General features: G+C 42.8%; 1 protein-coding gene and 1 long non-coding RNA gene across 3 annotated transcripts in view; one reads left to right on the top strand and one right to left on the bottom strand.

Annotated features, from left to right (window-relative positions):
• LOC117806730 (protein jagged-2-like) overlaps positions 1-27,850 on the bottom strand; it is a 92,690-nt gene that overhangs the window by 14,774 nt on the left and 50,066 nt on the right. The window contains exons 6-20 of one of the 2 annotated variants that reach the window (XM_034675767.1): positions 15,953-16,083; positions 15,217-15,336; positions 14,959-15,072; positions 14,726-14,839; positions 11,879-11,992; positions 10,709-10,755; positions 9,935-10,108; positions 9,689-9,839; positions 9,417-9,581; positions 8,883-8,996; positions 6,329-6,442; positions 5,766-5,879; positions 5,463-5,579; positions 3,512-3,539; positions 204-289 (exon numbers count right to left, since the gene is read on the bottom strand). In XM_034675767.1, coding sequence (XP_034531658.1) covers positions 204-289; positions 3,512-3,539; positions 5,463-5,579; positions 5,766-5,879; positions 6,329-6,442; positions 8,883-8,996; positions 9,417-9,581; positions 9,689-9,839; positions 9,935-10,108; positions 10,709-10,755; positions 11,879-11,992; positions 14,726-14,839; positions 14,959-15,072; positions 15,217-15,336; positions 15,953-16,083 — 1,703 coding nt within the window. The remainder of the gene's footprint in view (positions 1-203; positions 290-3,511; positions 3,540-5,462; positions 5,580-5,765; positions 5,880-6,328; positions 6,443-8,882; positions 8,997-9,416; positions 9,582-9,688; positions 9,840-9,934; positions 10,109-10,708; positions 10,756-11,878; positions 11,993-14,725; positions 14,840-14,958; positions 15,073-15,216; positions 15,337-15,952; positions 16,084-27,850) is intronic. The other variant, XM_034675768.1, reaches the window with a different exon arrangement.
• LOC117806731 lies at positions 8,845-9,593 on the top strand. The gene is made up of 3 exons (XR_004629736.1): positions 8,845-9,026; positions 9,254-9,334; positions 9,428-9,593. It is a non-coding gene; the product is annotated as an uncharacterized LOC117806731 (long non-coding RNA).

Here is a 27,850-nt window from a genome sequence, read left to right as displayed (position 1 = left end):
CCCGCTGACCCGTCTGACGCACCTCAGCTCTGACCTCGGCTCAGCGCCGGGGGGGGGGAGAGGTTAAGACCGTCTTCCTAAAAGGCTTCCTAATCTGTCGCCCTGAAACAATCGGCTCACGCTCCCCCGCCGCGGCCTTTCACCTCCGACCCCCCGCCCACCTGACCCCTCCACACGCCTCCCTCCGGTTCCCAGGGACTCACTGATGCGGCAGTCCGGACCGGCGAATCCCGGGGCGCATTCGCAGCGAAACCAGTTCACGCCGTCGACGCAGAGGCCGCCGTTGTAGCTGCAGAAAGGAGACAGACAGAGACACATGAATTCACTCGTGCTGCAGAGCGGAGCTGACAGGGGCACTGAAAGCAAAAACTCCTTTAATACTTCTTCACATTTCTGTCCTGAGGGAGAAAACATCCATTTTTTTTTCCACGCAGGTGGGCTCCAAGGAAACTGTACATCAACAAACATGTGACAGAACTGCAGGTGAACCGCATCAGTCTCATGAAAAGTGAAATTATTACACTGACTCCAGTGAAAACATGTTTTTATCATGTCTTCATATAAATCAGATCACGTCACAGTATTAGGAACACACTGTGACTGTATTTTGGCTTAATGCCACATTGAAAAGTTACAACACCTCCATTGCCTCTTAGAAGTGGTGCATCCTTTACCCCCAACCCCCTGCCCCAGCTAGTGGGACTTTCATATGTATAGCTGATACAGCTTAATACATCTGGGTGGGTTTCAAAGCCTTGGTTAACTTATCTCAGTCCTTTGAGGTCATGTTTTTTGTTACCAACCATGAGGCAACACTCTAGTATGTCTAGGTTTCTTTGTATATGTGATTCTATTTTTAGATTTTAATCATGTGAGCACGATTTCCAATCAAAAAATCCTTCTGCAGAAATTAAAAGGAAATCAGATCTTTAAATGTGTCTCATCTTGTCCACTAAGCTGCACACATGGAACTTTAATTCATTTAAATTATGACAATTTTTAAACAGTGTTCATGCAACAATCCCCCAAGAAGTTAAATGGGAGTATGAAATATCAAATTATGAGGCAGTTTAGCATTTATAATGTGTTACCTAAGTGATGCATGTGTTACACTTTACAATAAGGGTCCAGAAAGCATTCACTAATGGTTAACTAATTGAGTTTTGTAACTTTTATTAATGCTTAATAATGTATCAATTAGCTCTGAGCAGTGGACATTAATTAACTGCTTATTAATGCATTAACTAATGTGTTAGTTAATGTTAGGTAATACATTATAACGGTTATTAAACTATTATTAAACTGTTAATTAATGCTTAATAATGCATTTACTAACGCTAATTAAGGGACCCTTATTGTAAAGTGTTACCAATGTTTTTATCATGATGTGAAAATGTTCTTGATGAACACTAAAAGTTCAGAAGACACAAAAGAGGACACAAGACAAGATCAAAATTATGAAATTGTACAGAAAAGGTCAAATTTGGTGCATAAAAATTGTTCAGAACTCAGGAAAATAATTATTTACTTCTAAAAAATGTTGTCTGCTGGTCAGAAAAGTCTTAAAAACAACAGGAAAAAGAAGTGTGGTGAAATCCAGCCATAGGAAAATAATGAGGTAATATTTTTCCCACATCGCCCGACCATTTTGCTCCAGAAGAATATAAAGTTTGCTAATGTATACATGGCTTGTGGAGAACTGAGGACTACCTAGTTAGTTTAAAATGATTGTTATTAAATAGATATTTCATATCTAACTTTTAGGATTCCTAAGTCTCAGTAGGAGTCACTGGCCCTGAGGTATTCTGACAACATCATATGTGGCCCTCTTTGAAAAAAGTTTGGACACCCCTGGGTTAGAGGATTAAAAAACTTTTTTAATTTCACTTGGAGAACTAAAACAAGACAGGGCTTCAAAAAGCATGTTTGTTTTCTGTGGGAGAATGAAGAAATGACCTTTTTGGGGACTAAAGCGGAGCATGTCTCTGTTCCTTTCTTCTAAAGTCTTACCCAAAACAAGAGTTAACACAGCTGTCAGGTTTTGTGGCATCCCAACAACAAACAAGAAGTCACCCCAGACATCATACTCCGTTACACAAATAGCCATGAGGCCACATTAACCACCTGAGCTCGGTTACTCCGGCGGTGATGGTCTCACGTTCTTCCCTCAGAGCTACAAACAAACTATCAGGCTTTTTTTTTCCCCCTGCAGAGTCTCTGAGTCTCTGAGTGTCAGCAGGCCGAAGCTGATCCCGGATCAATGTCCAGACTTCATATGTAAATCCCTGCTGACCACATACTGAGCCGTCACCCCCCCCCAAACACCTCCACTTCTCACAACTACCCCCAGGTCGAGGCCGGTGAATAGCGAGAGGGGCGTCTCTTCACACCCTCCCCCCCCCCCCCCCTCTTCTAAAAGCAAAACCACCGCTAATCCACCTGTCAGTCATTGTGGAGGAGGGTGAGGAGGACAGAAAGGGGGAAGGAAGGGGGACGCTTTTGTCCAGGGTAGCTTCTGTGACTCAGGGAGGCCGTCAGGAGTCCCTGTTTTTATTCAACTGAGGTTTTGTTGAGCTATTTCTCAAAAAAAGAAAACGCTACCAAGGCTTGAAAAGATGCTTTAAATGTCTTATTCTGTCTGAGCAACAGTTTAAAACTCAAAGACCTTCAATGCACAGCTCTAAAAATAAAAAAGAAGGAGCAGAGTCTTACATGGAAGAAGCAGAATACATTCAAACAGGCAGAGAGTAAAACCCACGTGAAAAAAAAGAGGCTGTACGCACACAGAGACACACTGATTCAAACACTCAAACGCTCACAGTCACAATTTCAGACTACACACACAGAAACTAACACACCATCCCACACAGATACAAACGGAGGTGCACACACCTGCACTCACGCTTGCACAAATGCACACCCACAGTCTTTTAACGGGAAAATCCGATGCATAAAATCAGATTTGCAGGATGAGAGCGGGAGTGTGGGAGTCGCTGGGAAACCCTGTAGCTGCTCGAACGCCCCATATCCAAACAATGCATCTCAAGTTGTTGGAGTTTATCCAGAGTGACTCAGAGAATATGCAAATGTAAACTCTGCTGCTGTCTCTAGATCAATAAACGCGAAGGTGAGGATCAAAGCTGACGCCCCGGCAGGGATTGATAGGCATTCAGATTAAAAGCTGGATTGATTGCAAAGATCAAGTAAGGTCAGGTTTAACTTGGATTGTTACATAAGAGAGTAAAAAGTCATTTTCAGAACACAAAAAGGCATAAAGTGTTAGAATAGGCAGAGAAAATGGCTTCATCTGTGCTGAAGGCCTCAAAATCCATCTGATCCCAGTGACTGTCCCGAGTGGCACGTGGAGAGGATTCGGTTTGGATTCAAAAACTGTTGGACTTCCCTTAAACCAGGACTAGACTTCCAACAATCAGTAGCAACTATTAAAAGCTGAAGACATTACATTGCTTCTTAAATGCTTCAGTACATAGGAGCAGAGAATGTGTCTTACCAGGGATGTGGGTTGCAGTCATCCACATCTGAAAGAGAGAGAAGAGGGAACAAATGACCATCAGAATATTACAAATTTAAATTCCTGGTGAAATGTGGAGCAAACATCATATCCCGTGGAACAAACATCATGTGGTCTCATATTTGGTTCAGCTATCAGGGAGGTGTTTGAAGTTTAAAGCATGTTTCAGAATCAGCTGACTGAAGGTGTTGCTCACAGCAGACACGCTCAGCTGGGGGCTGCAGCTGAGTGACAGGTCTCCACGAGCGCTTTTTTTCTCCGCCGTCAGACCTCATCCAGGTCTACTGCCCTTCTCGCCCGCTACGCTCAGCCTCTGAAAAGCGCCTAGTGCTTCCAGCACACAAGGCCTCAAAATCAAAATCACTAGCTGGACTCTTCTCTTCTGTTGCCCCTAAATGGTGGAATGAATTCTCCAACTCCATTCGATCTGCAGAGTCCCTCTCTACTTTCAAAAGACAGCTAAAGACCCAGCTCTTTAGGAAGCACTATGCACTTAGCTAGACTGTTCTCCACTGTTGTCCCCAGTGGCAGATCATGTCTTCCAGCTACAGTTGACTCACACTGTCCTGCTCTACTCTGGGAATCTGTGTTCAGGTCTTTAGTGACCCAGCACTTGGTACTTTGGTCATTATTGTGGTGATGTTAATTGTTGATGATGATAATGGAAGGTCTTAAGTTGTTTGGTTGCTTCATTGTAGATGTTCCTTATTTTGGAAAAAAATAAAAATAAATTAAAGCCGCAAGCGGCGATGAACGGGCTCTCGCACACCCGCGGCCGCCGCCTACGCGAGCCGCCGCCACATGTAAACCGTCGCCTGATATTTCCCATCACATGATGCGAAAGCAAGATCTGAGAGTATATACTGCCTCAGGTGGTGCAAATGTTCCAAGTTTTTGGCAGATTGCCAAGAAAACCTCAAAACTTGACAGTGTGCCACGCCCACAATTTTAGTCTGAACAGAATTCCTTTAACAGTAATTTAATCGTCAATATGTCTGCTATAGAATGTGCCTTGTTTGGACTGAATCAGAGAAAAACTCTAGGAGGAGATCTCAAAAGTATGCACCCTTATTTGGGCGTCATTCTTCACATTCAAAGCTGTATGTGCGTTTGATGCCCCGCCTCAACGTATGCCACGCCCACATTTTTTGTCTGATCAAAATTTGTTCTGATCATTTTTTCTCATCAATGTGTCTACTATAGGTTGCCCTTGGTTTGGACTGAATCAGAGAAAAGCTCTAGAAGTTAATAGAAAAAGTATGCACCCTTATTTTGGCCTCGTTTTTCATGTTCAAAGCTAGGTGGCGCTCTTCCTGTTGAGTTTGGGATATGGGTGCAAGAGGCTTTTTTGTGCGTCCTGATGCCATGAATATGCATAAAATTCTTCAAGCATGTAGCTCAAAATAACCCCTAGGGGGAGGGGTTTTTGAAAACTGTAGGGGGCGCTAGTGAGCACACTTTTTCGACTTACTGTTCTTGTTTCCTCTTGTCTAGATCTTTGCTTGTGTTGTTCTTGTTCTCATATGTACGTCGCTTTGGATAAAGCGTCTGCTAAATGACATTGTAACATTGTAACATTTTAACTCGGTTGCGCTCCCACTGACACCTGATAAAAGATAAAAAATCTGTCTGAACAGGAGACCAGATACATCTAGGAGGGAAAATGAAACATGGGCTCCTGTATACTCCTCTGGTTCCCAGGCTACTGTTGTATCTGACTAAAGATAAATAATACTGAGCTAAAGTACTTTGTTTGCAGTGATTAAACCCCACTTAATGGATACTTAGGGCTAAATTGTCTTAATGTTCACACTACCAACACGACAAGCAAGCATCTGTCTTGACTTGTTCTCCATGTGAATACTCTCAAACTGTAAACAACCTTTGTGAAATAAACATGTAAAAAAAAAAAGCTCCAACAGTGACGTACTCTGTGCACAGGTGGGTCCCTCCCAGCCGTCCTTGCAGATGCAAGTGAAGCCGTCTCCTCCTCCAACACAAGTCCCGCTGTTCTCACACGGGCCCAGGTCACATGTGCTGTTCTTGGCTAAAAGAAAGAAAAAAAAAAGATTCCCTTTCATGAAATGTTCCTCATCCTGACCGGCTCACAGTGGTGCCGCTTCCCTTTGGTCTGTGGTCCCAGGTCTGACGTGTCGTAAAAACGTATTGTGACATTGCTTTATTACACTATTATTACCAGGAGAGTGTAATTAGAGTGCAGCGAGGGCCTGACCTGTGTTGCAGGTGCTGCCACCCCAGCCTGAGGGGCAGCTACACAGGAAAGAGTCTCCGTGGTCGTAACACGTCCCTCCATTACTGCAGGTAGTGGAGTCGCACTGGCTCTCACCTGCACAGAGGAAGCATGGGAACAAAGATTTCAAACACTTGAGTCTGTGCCAGTGTTGAGTAGCGATTACTTAAGCTGCAAAGCTGAGTTCAGAGGAGCCGTCAGAGAGTAAAACAAGCCAGCACAGCAGCCGGTGAGGGCATCATGCTTCAGTAAGATTAAGAGGCTGGGGTAGTTCAAGAATATAAGACCTGACATGTTGGAGAACATGGAAACTGAAGACAAAGAGGCCATTCATGAGAGTTTTATAAGCTCTACTTAAGCTTTTGTCCTCTTGATATATTTGGTGCATCATAATAAATTTTTATTTTTATTTATTTTTTAACAATCAGAAAATTGGTCCAAAATAAAAAAACTTCAGAAGTACAGACTCTAATTTTTTTCTGTCACATAGCTTTAAGTCACACATGTTGTAAAAAACTCTACCACACAGAGAGATATTTTCTTACGTGAGTGGCAGGTCTTTCCTTTCCAGTTGTCAACACAGTTGCAGTAGAAGTCGTTAAACAGATCGACACATTGGCCTCCATTCTGACAGGGGTTTCTGTTGCACTCATTCACGTCTGGAACAGAGTCAAACAATTAGTCAGTGCTGTTACTTTGGCTACTGATTATGTATTTCATCCATGATCACATACTTGGAGGCGAAGTCTTACACATTTTCAGAAACTAAAAAAAAGGGAACAAAAACTGTCAATCCACATTGACCCGGAACATATTTAACCCATTAAGACCTAAAACGCCTTAAAGGTGACATATCATGCAAAACTGACTTTTTAATAGTTCTCTACCTGAAATATGTGTCCCTGGCATGTCTACAAACCCCCCAAGAATGAAAAGAATCCATTCTGCCCCTGTTCTGATTTCTCCACCTTTCTGTAAATGTGTGTGAAACGAGCCGTTTCAGACTTCAGTGTTTTTGTTACGTAACAACAATATCCGGTCTGTCACTGAGTCAGAGCTCGGAGCTTGTTCAGTCCATAGACTGTATAAAATAATACTGAATCCCCTCCTCCGTTTTTCATTACCTGCACACATGTGTGCTAACAAGGAGCTTAGGAGGGAGGCATGCTAGTTGTAGGCTGTCTTAATAAACACAAAGGTCGGTTTTACTCCCCACGTCTGCAGATTTGAAGATCTAGTGGATGATTTTTATTTGTCATGGATAAGTGCTAGCGCTAGTTAGCATAGCTACATAGCTACATGTTCATAGCTGTGCACCAAGACACACGTCTACATACTGACAAATACAACAACAAGAAACACTAAATCTGTGACCAATCCTTCAGAAAGGTCCTGCTGCCTTTCTGGTAGAGGTCGGTTTTACTCCCCACGTCTGCAGATTTGAAGATCTAGCGAATGATTTTTATTTATCATAGATACGTGCTAGCACTAGTTAGCATAGCCACATAGCTACATGTTCGTAGCTGTGTACCAAGACACACGTCAACATACTGATAAATAAAACAACAAGAAACACTAAATCTGTGACCAATGGTTCAGAAAGGTCCTGCTACAGGCGCCTCTCCTACAGGATCAGATTCGGGATCAGATTCAGAGGGTTGAAGTAACGTGATCTGTGAGCAGCCGTGTATATTCAGCCAACATGTAAACATTAGATCAACGTGCTGGAGAGCCGAGGCCACATCCACTTCCTGAGGGGGCGTGGTCAGAGAGAAAACAGAGTGTTCTGAGGAGGACTGAAGAAGAGGGTTTTTCAGGCATGCCAAAATCTGATTTCAAAGTGTTTTTTTGAGCATAAACTTTAAAGACATGTTTTGGGGACCTCTTAGACTAATATATATTGATGAAAAAAGCGTGATATGTCACCTTTAAAAAACCTAAGCATGAATTGTACACAACCTCTGAAAACCTGAGGTTTTTCTGGAAAAAAATCTGAGTTGTCAAATTTCACTAAAGCCTTTCTATCTCAGCCTCTGGAGCAGATAGAAACATGAAATGAAAACCATTTGATAGTTTAGAAATTGGGATTTAATTGGAACATCATTACTTTGCTCTTATGTGCATTAAAAAATTTCAAAAAATCATCAAACCACAAAAATATTAAAAATATAAATTAAAATGATTACAAAGTATATTTTCCTGCAAGCGCATTTCATTGGTCACATGTCTTCGTTAAAAAAATTCCCAAAAATGCACATCATTCCACCATGTGTATTTCAGCGAATCACAGTGCATTTTATTAGTCACATCTCATGAAAATGATGACACCGTCTGAAATGACCTACACGTTGCATCCGGTCTTAAAGGGATAACCATGTATATGTCGCATCTGGCCTTAAAGGTAAATACGCGTCTAAATGGGTTAAAGAAAACCAAATACGTAAATATCTGTGAAAAAATAAAAATGTACAAAAATCTGAGGAAATAAGACAAACATCACTCAAACTAAATCATAGGGATAAAATGTTTTCTTTGTGAAGGAACCAGAATTTAGAATTGAATGATAAACCCCCTGTACAATATGCATTTCTAACTTGGCTGGTGGTGCTAGCTCTGCAAAACCAATTGTACATTGTGAACCTGCAGACTCTCTTATTCTGTGTTTAGGATTTGACTGTTTCCTGATTGTTTTCTTATCTTCAGTCTAGTAGAATAAGTACAGATAACTCAGTTCCGTCTCTTAATGGTAAGATAAGTGACAGTGTCATCTGCAAATGTGCACACTGACCAATTTAAGCCACTTTGAAAACTGTGGTTGTTCCAAAACAGCTTTGAGATCAGTCAGCTGTTTAATTTAACGCATTTTTCAGCTTGACTGTATTTCAACAAAACAAACCCCTCATTGTTTTGTCCTCCTTGAGATTCTCAGACTGATGATCATCCCTCTGCTGTTGCAGGCCTCTCACGAATTCTCTAAAAGACCAGGCGTGACTCACAGGCTGCATGACTTTGCACAGCCCTTACCTAAACCTTGTATACCTTTGCCGTTGCTCACATTTTCCCCCCTGATGCCAGTTTTCTCGGTTTGCATATACTCACCAACATCACACAGACTGCCCTCCCAGCCGTCTGGGCAGAAACACTGGAAGGAGTTGATACCATCTATGCATGTGCCTCCGTTCTTACAGGGTGATGACGCACAGTCGTTTATATCTGCAGGCAAAGAGAGGAGACACACAAATGGTGAGCTATTAACTCCATTATCTTACAGTAAATCCTTCACCTTTTATATTTTTGGTTTCTAGTGGTTCTTAGAATTACACTAAACAAAGGTTGATTTATCTTGATAAAAATTGAAATTGCACGTGGGTGTGCAAAACCCAAAGTGCAGTCTAATTAGACATGAAAGAATTCTTCTGCACAGACAACGAGCCCTCTGTTTGAGATTCTTCTGCTCTTGTCTTCCCCAGGATTTCCTTTTTGAGTTTTTCCCCCTCTGCTCAGACTAAACTAAGAGAGTGATGATTGGTGAAACTTGAGTCTGCATTACCGTAAGAATCATGTGCTTCACAGTGAGGGTAACTGGTGATAAATATAGTCTGTGTGTTGTTTGTAGAGCTAATAACAACTCACTCTCGTGGCAGTAGGTGCCAGTGAATCCTGGCTCACAGGAGCAGCTGAAGTTCCCGGCAGGAAGGCTGATGCAACGACCGTGGGGGCCGCACACATTGGAAGAGATGTGCCACACCCGCTTTTGGGTGTCGTTAGTTGCCACAGCAACTGTGCAACTATCAATCACTTAGGGGGGAATAAAGGAGATGATTAGTCAGGCTGATACATCAAATATGTGGGTCTTTTACCTGAATGTATTGAAATGTATGAATAAAAATGATGTGATGTGTTACCTTGACACCTGTTGGTCTTGCAGTGGTCTTTGAGCTCTGAGCAGGTTTTGCCTTCATAGTCATCCGGGCAGCTGCAGTAGAAATCTCCCATCAGGCTGTGGCATTGGGCCTTATTGTGACACGGGTTTGGGCTGCACGGGTCGTTCTGCACCTGTAGAAGAAACACAGGGAGGTTGATGTCTTACTCTCGATACAAATCAAACAGAGGCAAAGTATATTTTAAAAGCTGGCTCCCACCCTTCTCACCTCACAGGTTGTGCCAGCAAAGCCCTGCAGGCATTCACACATGAAGCCGTCCAGCAGGGCGTGGCAGCGTCCGCCATTCCTACATGGGCTGCTTGCGCAGCGGTTTCTCTGGATCTCGCAGTGCCGTCCAACGAAGCCCGCCTGGCAAGCACACTGGTAGCCTCTGGTAGACCCCTGGAACGAAACGGTAAGTTATAAGAAAATCTGTTCACATTTCACTCTGATGCAGAAGATTTAAGTGTCAAAGCTTTCCATCAATACTGTCTCTTTGGATAAGTTTAGAGAAGTCTGTCAAATTTTAGGGTACAGCAATACCAAAAGTGCCATGCACAGTACTGAAATATTGAAATGCATGGATAGAAAACTGTAGACATATAAAAGTACTACAAAGCCAAGCAATTCAAAGAGTGATTTTGGATTAAACCTTGTATTCATGAGAGTTTTTAACATTGATTTAGGTAGATGTAACTTTATTTGGTTCAAAACATGTTTGCAAAGTTGTTAAGAAGTCACTGACTGTTCCTTGTTTTATTTTGTACCCATCCGCCAGTCTAATAAAGAACACCATGGGACGGTACATGTTGGTGATGTTTCACAACCATAATACCCTTGAGCTTCTTCCTTTATGTTCTGACAGGTACTTTGATGATCAGCATTCATTATGTTCCATCCCAATTAATATGTCATGTCAGAAAAAAATAGATGAACCCAACAAAGACCTCAGTGTTTGACAAAGCTATTAAAACCCACACATTCGTCATTTCTTAATCTTACCTTGCAGGTCCCTCCGTTCTGACACTGACCGTGGCAGCTGTTCACGTCTGAGAGAGAAGCAAACGCAGAACAATAAGTTTTGAGTTTGACAAATTGGGGGATTGGAACATGCATTGGTGCTGGGACATGCAGCAGCTACAGGAAAGTGGTGGATACATCCAAAGCAAAGTGATCCATGTTAGATGAAATGTCAGATTCAGAGGTGCAGTTAGAACATGCAATGACACCAAACTGTAGAAGTCAAAACTAACCCTCGGGATGAACTCTAAAAGATTTACAACAGTGGGGATGAAGTCAGTTTTAGTCTAGTAGCTACGGAGAGTTAGGCCAGGGTGTGGGAGCTACTTTCAGTGGCAAGAAAAGAAGGAAGGAGAGCCTGGACCTCTGGGCTAGCTAGCCTCTGTTCCACTTAAACTCAGCTGACAAAGGGATGTGTAAATAATTCTTGCTGAAAAGCTAAATAATTACTGATTCTTGACATAATATGTCAATAAGAGACTCAACTACCCACTAGGCTGATGTCTTGGACAATAAAATATACAATTTTGCAATTTTCAAAGGGATTGCACAGATTTTGCTGCTAGTTTTTGCAGATTTTAGCATTGCAGGTATTCAGTATACTAAGTCCTTGTGTATTTTGCAAGATTACAATGATTTAAACTGCAGGTAACATATGAGTAAGGGGATTATTTTACTAGCATTCAACAACCACATCAATCTATATAAGGGTTTTATGCATGAGCATGCTATCAACTGCTCAGGTACTGCAACATCAATCATGTTACTGCTGCACTGCACAGCAAGTTTGAGTTGTTGTTTAGCTAGGATTTAAAAACCAACATATTGATCTACAAATATGTTTTGAGCATTAGCATGCTATTCAACTACTCAACTATTCAATTAGCGTTTTGTGCAAAAAAACTAAATTGTTTTGCTAGCATTGCATCCAATGGGTTTTAGCCATTAGCATGCTATCGAAGTCCATTCCCAAAAACTAAAAACACCGTGTCACTACAGGGCTTTTTGGTATGAATGAGAACAGAGGGTTGTAGAGGGATTAATGATGCTAAAGGAACAGAAGCTAGCTAGCTAGCAAAGAGGACTAAAACAGATTGAAAGGCAGGTGGGGGGGAAGCTAAAGGCTAATGGTTTTACTGGGTTTATACTAACTTATGTCACAGTTCTGGCCAACCCATCCACGAAAGCAGGCACAATGATATCCACCAATCAAGTTTTTGCAAGGGTAAGCATTGATGCAAGGCTTCCCCGCGCACTCATTAACGTCTGCAAAATGGAGACGAGACACAGAAAGAGTGAGTGAGAGAGCTGAGAACCTAGTGAGAAGCCCCATCACCAAGCGCAGCTTCATGTCCGGCGACACGCAGAAGTATGACCCAAGAGTGTAGAATATGATTTTTGATTCTTTTGGTTGCTGTTCCAGTTAAAATGTAGAGCACAGTTTTGGCTTTTGTTGCATTGTGGTACGTTTAGAGGATGCACCAATTCAATATTTGCATTGCTTGATTTTCACTAACACTAGAGGAATCTGTTTTTTCCTTTCTCCCTACAAACCTTAATTGAGACATTTATTTCCAAATAGCTCATCTAATGTCAGCAGAAAACAAAAGTTGTCTTATTGAAAATATTGCATGAGTTATTAAAGAGATTTATTCCCTTTTAAAGGTGACATATCATGCAAAATGGACTTTTTAATGGTTCTCTACCTGAAATATGTGTCCCTGGCATGTCTACAAACCCCCTGAGAATGAAAAGAATCCATTCTGCTGCTCTGATTTCTCCACCTTTCTGTAAATGTGTGCTGAAACCAGCCGTTTCAGACTTCAGTGTTTTCATACGTCACAACAATATCCGGTCTGTAACAGGAAGTCAGAGCTCGGAGCTTGTTCAGCCCATAGACTGTATAAAATACAACTCAACCCCTCCTCTGTTTTTCATTCCCTGCACACATGTGTGCTAACAAGGAGCTTAGGAGGGAGGCATGCTAGTTGTAGGCTGTCTTAATAAACACAAAGGTCGGTTTTACTCCCCACGTCTGCAGATTTGAAGATCTAGTGGATGATTTTTATTTATCATGGAAAAGTGCTAGCGCTAGTTAGCATAGCTACATGTCGTAGCTGTAGCTGTAGCTAGTTGTAGCTGTAGCTGTAGCTGTAGCTTTGTACCAAGACATACGTCTACATACTGACAAATACAACAACAAGAAACACTAAATCTGTGACCAATCCTTCAGAAAGGTCCTGCTGCCTTTCTGGCAGAGGTCGGTTTTACTCCCCACGTCTGCAGATTTGAAGATCTAGTGGATGAGTTTTATTTATCATGGAAAAGTGCTAGCGCTAGTTAGCATAGCCACATAGCTACACGTTCGTAGCTGTGTACCAAGACACACGTCAACATGCTGATAAATAAAACAACAAGAAACACTAAATCTGTGACCAATCCTTCAGAAAGGTCCTGCTGCAGGCGCCTCTCCATCAGGATCAGATTCTGGATCAGATTCAGAGGGTTGAAGTAACGCGGGTCTGTGAGCAGCCGTGTATATTCAGCCAACATGTAAACATTAGATCAACGTGCTGGAGAGCCGCGGGCACATCCACTTCCTGAGGGGGCGTGGTCAGAGAGAAAACAGACTGTTCTGAGGAGGACTGAAGAAGAGGGTTTTTCAGGCAGACCAAAATCTGATTTCAAAGTGTTTTTTTGAGCATAAACTTTAAAGACATGTTTTGGGGACCTCTTAGACTAATATATATATTGATGAAAAATGCGTGATATGTCACCTTTAAATTAGTAAATCAGGATAAAATGAGGAACTTATTATGTGGAACATTTGAAGTCTGCAATATCTCCACCATGCAGTAAAGCCTTCTCTGTTAATGTAACTGGATTTAATTACATTTCTAGTTGGATCTTGTTATGAATTTATGGGTAAACCAACCAGGGTCTTTTTCAAACATGAAAAATTGCCAAAACATTTAAATCCATATCAGACAGGGTTTCATTTCTTGCACGAGTTTCCATCACCCAAACGCTTTATCCCCACCCCTCCCACATGGTTAATGTCTCTCTATTGCATTCCCTAAAGTCCAACCTGTGGCATTCCAAGTGGTCAGTTTCAGAGGCAGCCATCGCCGCCCCTACCGTGCTGCCTCTCTTACTATAAACCGCCACAGTGCATTAGTACTACTCCCAGGAGGTAGGTGGCACCTGTTGGCTTGCTGAAACCAAACACCCCCAGCCCCTTCCCAAAAACCCAACCTTCCCCAACGACCACCACCCCACCCCACCCCACCTTCTCATCTCGCTCTCTCTCAGGTACCACCTCGCCATGAAAGGAGGAGTGCACAAGGAATCTGTAACACAAACTGAAGCGTTTTGGCTGCTTCCTGTACGTGTTTACAGGTTATAAAGTGTTTCCTGGCTGTAGTTGTAGGTGGCAACGGCTCTGCTATGCCAGGGTACCGCCTCAATGTAGTGTACATACTCCTCGGTTACGCCCAGTCTGGAGCCAAAGATAACCCCCCAGCAGAGTATATTTGGTCCCAAGGCTAGCAGTTGCCAGGCGGGAGGTTATTTTTAGCTTTACTCAAGTCACCTGGCTCGAGTTGCAGATGATACCGAACGAGTGTCTCTGCTGGGCGTGCATTTACACAAACACACGGACACACTGAGTAGAAATTAGTGACCCATCTGCAGAAATACTACTGGTTAAACGACACGGCAGGATAAACAAACACACAGGTATGCTGTAACTCTGCAAGCAAATGGGATTCCTGGAACGTAGTCGTAAAAACGGGATATGTTGAAGGTGAATCACACACAAACACACACCCAAAAACACGCCGGCTTTAGCACTGCAAAATATGATCCAACATGCATCAATGTCTTGTATCAGGGGTTCCAAAAACATAAATATGGTCTGCACATTTGAAAGTAATCCACCATAAATGCACCAAATAGAAAACATGTTAATACAGAACTTAGTTACTTAGTGAGTCTTACCTATCTGGCACGTCTTTCCTGTCCACTGTGGAGGACAGAGGCATTCAAAGCCGTTCTCCATGTCGATGCAGGTCCCGCCCTGAGCACAGGGGTTGGATGCACATTCGTCTGTGTCTGAAATACAAAACAAGACTGATATTGAATCCACTTATTTTCAAACGTGTGTGACTGAACAAATCAAATATAAATCTCATTATCTCGTATAATCTTTTTAGAAGAGAGCAAGTCGTCACCTTGAGCGCAGGTCTGCCCAGACCAGCCATCAGGACAGTGACACTCAAAGCCTGATGGGACTTCATGACAAGTCCCTCCATTGGCACATGGGTTGGACACACAGGCGTGCTCAGCTGCAGAAAAATATGGAACGTAGGAACAATCGTAAATCTGACCAACCCAGTAAATTCAGTCAATTCCTCAGAACTCTGCCCAGAATGTGACCTGGCACAAACCCCCAGAGTTTGAACCTGCTGTATGGTGATTTAGAGACTTACCAATCTCACAGTTCTTGCCAGAGTATCCATCTGGACAGACGCAGTTGTACTCGTCCGGCTCTGGGTTCATGCACGTTCCTCCATTTTTGCAGGGCCGGTTGGTGCCGCAGTAGTTCAGATCTGCACCACAAACGAGACTTATGTCACCAACATGACCCTCACAGTTTAAATACACACCTTGTATCATTTAAAGTAGAGGATATCTAGCAGCTAAGCTAAGTGATGGCCTCTTTCTGCATTTCTGAACTCTTTTCCTGCAAAAACACACCCACACAGAGCAACCTCTTTCTCCCAGGGTCCATTTCATTGTCTTTTCTTACAAAAGCTTTGATTGTAGGCTACAGGGAGCACAATGTAATAACATATTTACAGAAAGTTCAACTGTGACTTCAGTTTCTGACATCTTGAACAATCACTGTGTTTCCTCTTGAGATTTGAGTGATGCAAGATGGTCGAGTTTCAGAGCATTACGGTGGGAATCATAAATACTTCACAATACTTAGCTGCTTTGCAAATCATGCTACACAACAGTGCAGAGTTTGGAAAGTGATTTCTCTCTGAGCAGGAGTTTTAAATTCTTTGAATTAACTGGACAAATGACAAACTTTAGACATTTCATTGGGATCGTTTTAGAACTCTACACTACGAGGAATCCAAAAATCTGATATCTTTAATGTCGACTGCTGTTTTTCGTACAGCATAACGAGAGATCAAAACATCATGGTGGGTATCTGACCTTTGTCACACAGCAGACCTCCCCAGTTCTTCTCGCAGGTGCACTGCCAGGGCTCGCTGCAGGTACCGTGAACACAGCCGGGATACGGCAGACACTCGTCGCAGAGAGGACCCTGCCAGCCGTAGTTACACCTGCAACACACAGCAGGGAGGATTGTTACTTTCATGCACGTCTTTGGTCCCATATTTCTCCACTTCCTTCTTTTTTTCCATAGTTTCAGTACCTCTTGTGAAGTCATCCTCTTTGACAATCTTTTACTCTTCCAAAAGCATGTTTAATGACCTTTAAAGGTTGTGACTACCACTATTTCTTCATTTCTTCTTTGGGGGTTAAATACCTGGATGTTTGCGCCAGCCTTAATCATCAAACATCAGCACACACAGTTCAGCGGGTGCATCAGTGGCTGGCGAGGTTTTGTGGTAAAACAAATGCCTCCTATTTCACAAGCAGAAGTGAATGTGCTCTTTATTTACAGCTCCAGCCCGAGGGACTGTCAGGCACTTACTTAATAACACTTCAGTCAGACAACTCACGTTTAAATTGTTTATTGTAGCAGCAAATACATGTTCATGTTTGGCGCCCAGGCTCCGGCCTCATCACTCCCTGCAGATAAGTTTACATGCAGACTTTGAGGAGTGATGAGCAAAACATACTAAACACCCCCCGGAGCCTGCAGGTGGAAGCTGGGGAGGCGGCGGGGAAGAAGAAAATATCAGCAATAGGCATGCAGCAGGAGAGGCGTTGACAGGCAGAGGGAGAGATGGGAGATTTTTCCCCAGTTTAAATAGACCGCCAATTTGAGAGGCAGAGGGCAGGATTGGATGATGGATAAGAGAGTGGGACATGTGACGTGTATGGCATTGCAGCTCGAGTTGTCTGCCTGAACTAGCTCGCAGGCGTCGCTCCTTAAGTGGGAGTTCACCATGGAGAACAGTGAAAGTTAGGTAGTGATAACAAAGTTATGTGGGGATCACTTGATGTGGGGCAACGTGCCTGTTTAACGTCCCCTGGAAAATGGGAAGAAAACCTCAGATGGCAAAAAACAGGATATATATGAACAACTCCAGCTCGTGTGAAGAGATAGAACTCCTCATGAAGGACTGGACGAGTCCACAAGCAAAAGAGAGGGCTGACTGAGTCGCAGCCGAACGTCTTCATCAAGGCGAATGACAGGTATGCTCCTAATGTTAGGACAATAGGGGAAAGGGGACATTCCTGACCAACGAGTGTGCTTGAGTCAAGCGGTCTAAAAATATGAGTCCAATGCGGACGTGCTAAAAACTGCTGGTTCATTGAGGATCCGCTTGAGGCTGGCTCCAGAAGAACCGGAAACCATGTAGACACCAATTCAAAGAAGGTGATCTTTACAGCAGAAATAAACATGTTTACAGCCTGGTTCAAGAGATGAGTGTAGTCTGGATAGCTCATTTCTTGATCTGCACACACTGCACGGGTGAATTCTTTCATTATGCTGCAATTTCAAAGATATTGAGATTACAAGTCTTCCAATGAGAGGCACAGCTGACTTGATTGACAGGCGGGAACACTGTAGCTGTTGTAGGAGGCTAAAAGCCCGCCTCTTTATGTCACAATCGCTCCACAGCAGCAATATGGCTGCTGTCGAGCGATTGGCCTCAAACCAACGCTTGACGGGTGATATCAGGAATACTACGTCTGTACTGAAGGTTCTGATATTTATATAAGATTCCATAAAAGAGGGCATATGTTTTATGAGGGAGTTCGTTTATCATAATTTCCCAGGTTTCATATTCTGCCTGTAATATGTCTGTTTGCAAATGAGTTCTAGTTCGTTCTGCGGAGGTTTACGTGATGTTGCTCACTGTTATCAGTGTGCGCGCGGTGACTTGGACTTCTATAATATATTGGAGCGGAGAAGTTTAGAGTGTGTTGTTTGTCGGCGAGTTTGTCCCAGATGGTGAGTGGCAGAAGTTTTACCTACCTCCACCTTGGTGAACAACGTCGAAAGTTTTGTTTATCCCAGAGGAGTGGACACGCTTCGAGAGGCGTACGTGTGTTATCAGCCCGGCTGCCTGCGGAGATACCCCCCTTAGCGAGCTAGCAAGCTAAGTTAGCTCACTCCACGGAACCGAGAGGACCCCGTAGCCATAAGCGGTGTGTCGCGGTCTGCAGGGGCAGACTGTGAACATCATTTGGACTGGGCAGCGTCTTCCCGGACCCACCGTCTTCCCGGACCCACCGTCATCCCGGACCGACTGTCATCGCAGCAGTCAGCCACCCTCTCCGTCAGAGCCCCTCACCGGCTCTCACCAACCAGGTGCACTCTCCCGCTGTCCTGCGGAGGAGCAGTTTTCTCCGCCTCTCCTCCAGCAACCGCGGCAACGTTGGCCAGAACATTTGTTATATTATATTATAAATACTAATTCGGGCGCCCAACTAAATTTAGAGTAATAATTGTGTAGAGTGATAAGAAGTTGAATATTATTAACCCCCTTTCCCCCCCCCCCCCAAGTGCAATAAATTGTGAATAAGTGTCCATTTGGTTTCCTCTCGCTCTCTCTAGACCACAGGTAAATTTAGTTTATTTGTTTGGGTAATTTGGTACATTTATTTAAGAAGTTATGGCATCTGCCAATCCCCTAAGGTGAGAAATTACATACAGTCCTTTAAGCTCCAGCACAACGTCCATTATTTATACAGACTATGGTTTGAGTTATGTGAGTTATGTGTGTGTGTGTGTGTGTGTTGCCATAGAAAAACTTGGTAACACTTTATATTAACTACACACTTTTAAGCATTAATTAAGCATTAATTAATACTTAACTCATCCTCTGTAAAGCATTGTTCATACATTAATACTCATTTATATATCATGTACAAACACAGTTATAAATGTTTTATTATTCATGAATATGACTCTATATAATGTGTTAACTAACTCTTTGTTCATACTTTATAAATGATGGATTCACCAAATACAAATGAGCTATCATGGTCATTATAAACCAGTTATAAACACATTTACAGGTTATGATTCTAACATTTAGTAAGGGTTAGTGAACACCTTATTACATAACAAATTATGATTAATCAAGGTAGTCACAAAATACTCTGCAACTGAACAAGAAATATCTCAAACTTAAGGTGCTCACAGTGGCAAAACTCAAATAAAATATTAGATATCAATTATATTAAAAGGCACAGTAACATTTAAACTCTGGCTGTATAAAGCCATTTGTAAACAAAAGTTAAAATGCAGCTGCAAAACTGAACAATAACTTGGATTCTGTGTTTTAAGGTGCTGCTGGTCTTAAATCTCATTAACGAATGCTTTGTAAAGAATATAAAGTCCTCACTTTAGATCAGCTCACAAAACCATGAACAAGCAGCTTATAAGTCCTTTGTGACTACCTTAATTAATCATAATTTCCTATGTAATAAGGTGTTCACTAACCCTTACTAAATGTTAGAATCATAACCTGTAAATGTGTTTATAACTGGTTTATAATGACCATAATTGCTAATTTGTAATTGGTGAATCCATCATTTATAAAGTATGAACAAAGAGTTAGTTAACACATTATAGAGAGTCATATTCATGAATAATAAAACATTTATAACTGTGTTTGTACATGATATATAAATGAGTATTAATGTATGAACAATGCTTTACAGAGGATGAGTTAAGTATTAATTAATGCTTAATTAATGCTTAACTAATGGTTAAAAGTGTGTAGTTAATATAAAGTGTTACCATATAAAGTGTTACCAAAAACTCTTTCTTCAAGGATGGAATATAACTTTTCCTTTTAATTAGGATGTTCTTCTTCAATACAAGGTGTTTAAATCTGACCGCCAAATAATGATCTACTTGCTTTAAGAATTTTACAGGGTTCAGGCAGAGTTAAGGAGTAATAAGCTGCAGAATGAGCTGAAGTGCAATAGAAATGTATACCTTTCATTGAAAACCATTCTGCAGCAGTCATAATCATGTATCTCCCTGATGTTTTCAGCTATCTTTGGTTTGAAAATAGCTCCAAAACCAGAGTGATCCTCTCTGAATTGTTTGCTTTGTGAAACATTGAAAAAAAAATCAAGGGCATGTAGAAGTATTTTTACACATTGATGAAGCTGGCAGCAGAAAAATTGAGACATTCCTGCTTCTAAAACCACTTAAAGGATAATTCTATCATTAGCATCATTGAAGTTTAGCAGTAGTTCTGACACTAAGATGTTCAGAGCCTGACGAGAGACAGAGAGGCCTTTCTGAGTTTGTGGTTTTGGCTGTTTTATTTCTCCACATTGTGTCATGTGTTGCATGTCGTCCCTCAGCCCTCTTTCTCTGCCGGCAGCTCGCTCGAGGTCACTCTTGGAATGAGCGTCGGGTTTGTGGAACGAGGGTTAGCCGTCTCGAAGGGGAGGCCAGAGAAGGGTTAGCTAATCTGTTGGTTTATGGCAGCACTCTGTTATTCCAAGGCCAGCGGTAACCTTGCCCCACCTGTCCTGTCATTTCTCCGTCGGGGGGCTATTTTAGGGAGCAACACGCCCCCCCCCCCCCCCCCCCCCTTCTCCCTCTCTAACCACCACGACCACCACCAACACCACCCTCCCTCCACCCCCGGCTCGCAAACATTTCAAAATGGATGCCGACCAAACTCTTACCAGCAGTGATTTACTCCTGTGTGGTGAGCTGTAATGTGCTGGAGTACAGTATGCTGGGTAGCTGAGGGCAGTGACAGACTGATGGTTTCACGCTAGTGGGGCTCTGGTTTGACCCTCAAGACTTTATCGGATCATGTGTCAATGCCGTGCCGCAAACCTCCAAGCGCCAAGTGTTGACATTAAGTGTCTGATAGTCATTTTCTCATCCTTTGATTAGTTACCAATTCAAAATGAGATTTAAGTAGATTATCCAAGTTCTTTTTATCATTATATTGGGGGCGGCAGTAGCTCAGTCCATAGGGACTTGGCTTGGGAACCGAAGGGTTGCTGGTTCGAGTCCCAGTATGGACGAAGTTTGGCAAGTGGACTGGTGGCTGGAGAGGTGCTGGTTCACCTGCCTGGGCACTGCCGAGGTGCCCTTGAGCAAGGCACCGAACCCCCAACTGCTCGGGGTCCGCTGGTTGACGGCAGTATCCTCACTCTGACATGTCTCCCTAAGCATGTTCACTGCATGTGTGTGCATTTGTATGTATATACCAAAAAACTGTATGTGTAGCATGTCCAAAATAGCATGAGTGAAAAAAATTGAATTTCCCCCCTGGGGATCAATAAAGTACCTTTCTTTCTTTTATATAGGCTGAGATATTTGATTGTGCTGTAAAACGGACATTTTAATATGGATCCTATAATGGGGGATTCCTCTGCTTTTGGAGCAAGCCTCAAGTGGACACTCAAGGAACTGCAGCTTTTGCATATCTGCTTTGGCTTCATATTTCACCACCTGGGGGATGCCGCTTGCATGAGGCTAACATGATGAAGTTTTGCACCCTGTCATGTTTTAATCCCTTACCCTGTCCCTCAGGTGTTGTAACTATTCTTTTTTGTTCTTTAACATTTGAAATTTTGTGCTAAGGACAAAGTGCAGCTCAGGGTAATCAGAATGTCAGGGTTTTTGCAACAAGGCACTGTGCAAGCTGAAATTTTGACCTCCTGTGTGCTCTGCGTGTTATTTCACATCTTCAAAGTCATAAAATCACACCTCAGGGTCCTGAAATATCTGCAGCTAACTCTGTTGCAAAACAAAGAAGCAGTTGTTTCAGCACTGAAGCTGCACTGAGTTTTGGTAGCAATGGCGTCAAAGGTTTAAAAAGATTGCAGTGCTTAAAAAGTGACTCCAAACTTCAGATCAGAACTTGTTTCAGGTCCTATCTGATTGATTTGAGGATGTGTTGCATTTAAAAGCTTGTATATTGCCATTCATCTGTTATGGGATCGTTAAAATGCTCGTAAAGAGCTTTGACTTTCTACAAAAGGTAGAGTTTGTTTATCGGGTACTGATGATGAAAGATTAGCATAGTGAAAATGCAGCCGTGCCGAGCTCTGCTTGTGTTCAAATGTGCACAAACACGCACAATTTGTAAGCTGGAATGGATTTGGCAACTGCAGGCACGGCCGCAATAACTTTAATCTGATTTTATTTGACGAGTGAAGCCCATTTATGTGAATGTGTGTGTGTGTGTGTGTGTTAAAGTTTGTGTGTGACAGTGCTGTGTATTGTTTACTACAATATGTGGTGTCCAGCACTGCGGTTGCCGGCGGTGCCCTGCACACTGTCAGCCGTGCAGCCGTGGTGACAGCGTGGACAGTCTGTCTGGCTGCAGTGTGGGAGAAAGCGGGGGAAATGGTTTCGGGCAGCCACAGGCCAAGGGTGGCATTACCCACAAACCCCGTCGTCGGGCCGCTGCTGTCCCATCAATGGAAGGGGCCAGACGGGGCTGAAAATACCCCGCCTGCCCACAAGCCCCCGCTCAGACAAACCACACCCAGGGGGACGGAGCGGTGGGCAGTGGCAGAGGGAGAGGGGGCTCGGAGTGTGAGTGTATGTTTGTGTGTGTGTGTGTGTGTGTGTGAGTTGGACTGCTGAATTATTTACAGGCAAGCCTTGCACCCAAATCCAGTGGACGGACTTAGCCCACTGTTGCCTAGCTACATGTTTAGTAGTGTCACATGAGGGAGCGTAGGTTGTGAATGCACTGTGTGTAAGAAACAAGATACCAAACACACATTTTGAGTTTTCCTGTGCCAGTCTGAGAAGATTTTCCCCCCCTTTTTTTTCTTTCTTTTCCTCTGTGATTTTTCCAATCTTCAGCCCTTCATCCTGTTTTAATTTCTCTCCTGCAATTTCTCTGAAACAGTACATTCAACCTTTTTTTGTTAAATTTATGCATTTGACTGAAAAATATCCCCAAACTTTTAAGGTGTGAAAACCAACAGCCATGTTTTTAACCCCCACATTACCAGGAATGTTCCCTGCCAGCTTCCTGTGATATTTCCACAAGGGTCGGGGTGAGCCGATGTGAGAACGCAGCAGGTAAAGGGTCAGGAAAAGTCACCAGGGTCAAGTGGGCAGGGATGATGATGTTCTTTTTCATGCAGAGTGTGCAATCTCTGAGCTGCTTCTTATTACTTTGTGCTCGCCAGCATGTTCTCGCCACACTCATCTGTTGCAGTGAATACATCTGATTACACATTGCACCGGTAGAAAGGTAGAAAGCTGTCAACACAGTGTCAGACTCTGCTGTGGTGGTTATCTTGGAAATCTACAGGGCAGGAGTACGCATGTGAAAAGAGCTATTGTGGAACTACATGCTAACCTGTGGTTGTAACAATATAGGTCTTGGTTTTATTATTTTGTCCATCATTTCTATCAGCTCTGATACATTTTTCACCATAAAATCCAGAATGGAAGACTTCTGTTGTGTTCAGCAATGTGCAGTTTCTATGCAGCTGTGTAGCTCTGTCTGGCACCATCTGTCAGGGCCCACCCTGACAGCTACTCCTATGGTAGTTGAGCTCGGTCTACGATCACGTTGGTAGTGATCATAGACTGTATAAATAATTCGTGACGTCACCCTGAGATGTTGCCATGCTGATCCAGGCTTGAACCAGCTTTTGTCATGCTGCTATAGGCCTAGACTGCCGGGGAACTGGCACACTGACACTGGGATCCTAGCTCACCTTCTTCCCCCCAACCCCTTCATCACTTACTTTAACTCTGCCTGTCCCATTAAAGTTACTAACCATAGACCTTTCTGGAGTCCCTGAGCTCCATTGTCTCGTACATTCCTCTGAGCTGCCGTAGACGTCCTCCTGCTGTGGACGTTCTGGACTCCAGCTGATACGGACGTGCTGGACTCCAGCGGCAACAGCTTCTACGACTCGTCTCATCACTATCACCTCTCTCTCTTACTCCCCTCTATCTGTCTTTCCAGACCCAACTCAGTCGAGGCATGATGGCTGTCTAACATGAGTCTGGTTCTGCCTGAGGTTTCTGCCTGTTAAAAGGAAGTTTTTCCTCACCACTGTAACTAGCTAAATACTGCGATGTGCAATGCTCATGATGGATTAAGGTGGGGTCAGACTGAGTCTTACCCTGTCTTGGTGTTGGGTCTCTGTTCATAATTTGACATAGTGTGGTCTAGACCTCCTATGTTTGTAAAAGCGTCTTGAGATAACGTTTGTTGTGATTTGGCGCTATACAAATAAAGATTGATTGATGATTGATTGATTGATCCTGTTTGAGCCAATCGGCGGCGGGAGTCATATTGGAAATGCTGAACTCATCCAGAAAGGTGTGACGTAAAGAGGCGAAGTTTGAGCCTCCTAGCCAACAGCTATGTGTTCCCACCTGTCAGTCAAGCCAGTCATGTCCTTATTTGGGCAAAAATCTTAATATCTTCTGAATCGTCATGTTACCCTGTACAGTGTGTGCCGATAGAGATATTAGCTATGCAGACTGAAGCCGTTTTTTGACCCAGGCTGTAAACATGTTTATTAATGCTGTAGAGATCGTCTTCTTTGAATGGGTGTGTATGTGGTTTCCTGTGTTTCTGCAGCCAGCCTCAAGTGGATTCTCAATGAATTGCAGTTTATAACACTTCCACATGGGCTTCATATTTTGAGACCGGAGGCTGCCACTCGGTAGTGATACATTTTTATGTTTTTTTATATTATGTCTAAAGGAAGGCTTGTTTTATGCTAGCAGCTGTACATGTACACTGCTGACTTCATGTCTCAGTTTTGATTCATGTGAAGTGTCCCAATTAAATCAGCAACAAAAAGACTTTTATTCCCTCTAACTGAATGGATGTTATCCATCATCTGTCTCAACAGTGTGTACGGTACATATCTGTGTGTGTGTGTGTGTGTGTGTGTGTGTGTTCCCCTGATTGCGATGAAGCTCCAAATCACATGTTGAGACACATTCCAGGGTGTTCCTTTCTCTTCCATTCCTCCGGCCATTTCCAAATGAGAAATGTCAGCTTCATTTTCTCTTTTTACGAGATCTTTACTAAATCAAACCTGCCTCAGTATGAAAGCCTCCCCCCCCCCCTCCTCCCATCCTGGTCTCAAATACCGGGTACTGTGTGTTTTTAAGTGTCTGCAGTTTCCGTTTTCTAAAGCTCTCCTGCTCCACTGTGTCCAAATGTACAGTTCAGTTCCACATGTAATCAAATCTAGATTTCTCTCTGCTGCTCATCACACAACAGACACAGCAAATGTCCCATCAGGCTTTTCTAAATGCTTCTAGTATACTGTGAATGTGTGGTACAGATTCTTGTTTCATCGGCCCTTTTGTGTGTGAGTGGAGGACACTCGACTGCCCTGATGGTATTAAAGTGTTGAAACGGAAATGTCAGGTCTAGAGCAGTATTGCTTTTTTCTTGAAATGATGGGTTGGGTTGTGCTCATGTCTGACTCTTAGTTTTGTAGAAATCTTTCTGTTAAAAAGATACTGAAAAATATCTGCTTAAACTTTACCCTGGTTATGCAACATGGGACAGCTTTCTTAAATATCTTGCTTATTCCTGTGTGAAATCATTTAGGATGTGTGATGTCAGGGTTGAAATATAAACTAAGCTGATCCTTATAGTTTCTTTCTTTGAGATATTTCTTGTGTAAGCCATAACTTTGTTGTTTTGTTGGTATATTCAACGAAACAAGTGAGATTATCTTACATGCTGCAAGCAATGATCAAATACAGAACATAGTTTTATTCAAGATTCTGCATTACCACTGGTTTTCTTGCTTCTCTGCAATGTCAGAATATGCTTGACTGACATGAGAAATATAGGAAGTTGGATAACATGAATATCACAAGTATATTCAATGTTGCAATAAGGATTTGAAGTGTGATAAACAAATATTAGAGTGCATATTAGCTGCAACCAAGTGCAACCTCGGGTGTTCTGATTAAAACTGCACTAAACTCAGAATGTTTTTCCAAGGAAAGACATGCAGGTTTATGGTGTGATGTAATCTTCAGTGATAACTTTAATTCAGACTTTGATTTTAAAGCTGTTTTAAGTTTGGCTGTATAAGCCACTCCCTCTTATCAGGCTGCCCCAATAAGTCTCTAAAGACTCTTCAGCTAGTTCAAAACGCTGCAGCTCGAGTATTGACTAGAACTAGGAAGAGGGAGCACATCTCTCCAGTGTTAGCTTCTCTACACTGGCTCCCAATAAAATGTAGAATAGAATTTAAAATCCTTCTTTTAACCTACAAAGCCCTTAAAAATCAGACACCCTCGTATCTTAAAGAGCTCATAGTGCCCTATTACCCCTCTAGAACTCTACGCTCCCAACATGCAGGCTTGCTAGTTGTACCTAAAATCTCTAAAAGTAGTGTGGGAGGTAGAACCTTCAGTTATCAGGCCCCCCTCCTTTGGAATCATCTACCAGTCAGGGTCCGGGAGTCAGACACCCTCTCCACTTTCAAGAGTAGGCTTAAAACTTTCCTTTTTGATAAAGCTTATAGTTAGAGCTGGATCAGGCTTGGACCAGCTTTTGTCATGCTGCTATAGGCCTAGACTGCCGGGGGAACTGGCACACTGACACACTGGGATCCTAGCTCACCCTCTTCCCCCCAACCCCTTCATCACTTACTTTAACTCTGCCTGTCCCATTAAAGTTACTAACCATAGACCTTTCTGGAGTCCCTGAGCTCCCTTGTCTCGTAGATTCCTCTGAGCTGCCGTAGACGTCCTCCTGCTGTGGATGATCTGGACTCCAGCTGATACGGACGTGCTGGACTCCAGCGGCAACAGCTTCTACGACTCATCTCATCACTATCACCTCTCTCTCTTACTCCCCTCTATCTGTCTTTCCAGACCCAACTCAGTCGAGGCATGATGGCTGTCTAACATGAGTCTGGTTCTGCTCGAGGTTTCTGCCTGTTAAAAGGAAGTTTTTCCTCTCCACTGTAACTAGCTAAATACTGCGATGTGCAATGCTCATGATGGATTAAGGTGGGGTCAGACTGAGTCTTACCCTGTCTTGGTGTTGGGTCTAGTGTATATTAGACCTCCTATGTTTGTAAAAGCGTCTTGAGATAACGTTTGTTGTGATTTGGCGCTATACAAATAAAGATTGATTGATGATTGAAGATAAGTGTGTTCAAACCAAGTGGCAAGCTCTGGTGTTCAAAAATGAAGTTGATACAGAGGTGCAAAAAAAACTGCAGTTCCCTGAGTGTCCACTTGAGGTTGAATCAAGAAGAATCAAAGAATTCCTGATAAAACCAAGATTAGATTTGGTTTTTCATTGAAGCAGAAATAAACACGTCCATTACCAGGAGTGTTCCCTGCTAGTAAAATATCTGCAGTGAGCAGATGTAAAACTGCAGCAGCTATCTTTACCTGCACTCATGCAAAGTGATAAAACTCTGTCTGTTTACATTTAATATTTTTTCTTCTTGATTGTGATTAATTCAGACTTTTGTGATGTGTTTGTGGAGAATTCCCAAACTGCAGACATGATGCACCAGCTCATACATCCGAGAGCACGTAAGAAGTCAGGGATCGGTGGCTTTCTCATCAGAATGTAATGCAAAGTGAATTAATGTGACTGAGGGCGACATAAGTAAAACTTTCATACATCACCTGAGAGCCTGAGTTCCACCTGAGCCATGTTAGATAGATTCTCAACTTCAATAAGTTGTTCAAGACAACCACTCTCTTGATCCCATCTTACGTTACGACGTCATCAAATGAATCCTCTTGGTATTTATGACTGTCTGGTTGAGAGACCACCAGTGGCAATTTACTCTGTGTTAAATTCCCAATGTGTAGCACTCTGTATTATGTTAGCTTCTGCATTCCATTAGCTTTGTGAACAACCTTGCTTGCTGAACATTTTCCTTGACAGGGAGATTGAGTTTTCTTTTCTGAAATATTAAAAGTTTGAGTGTAGCAGGGTT

This window comes from Notolabrus celidotus, chromosome 22 (genome assembly GCF_009762535.1).
Source record: "Notolabrus celidotus isolate fNotCel1 chromosome 22, fNotCel1.pri, whole genome shotgun sequence".
NCBI lineage: Eukaryota > Metazoa > Chordata > Actinopteri > Labriformes > Labridae > Notolabrus > Notolabrus celidotus.
This window is presented reverse-complemented; position numbering and strand designations above follow the sequence as displayed.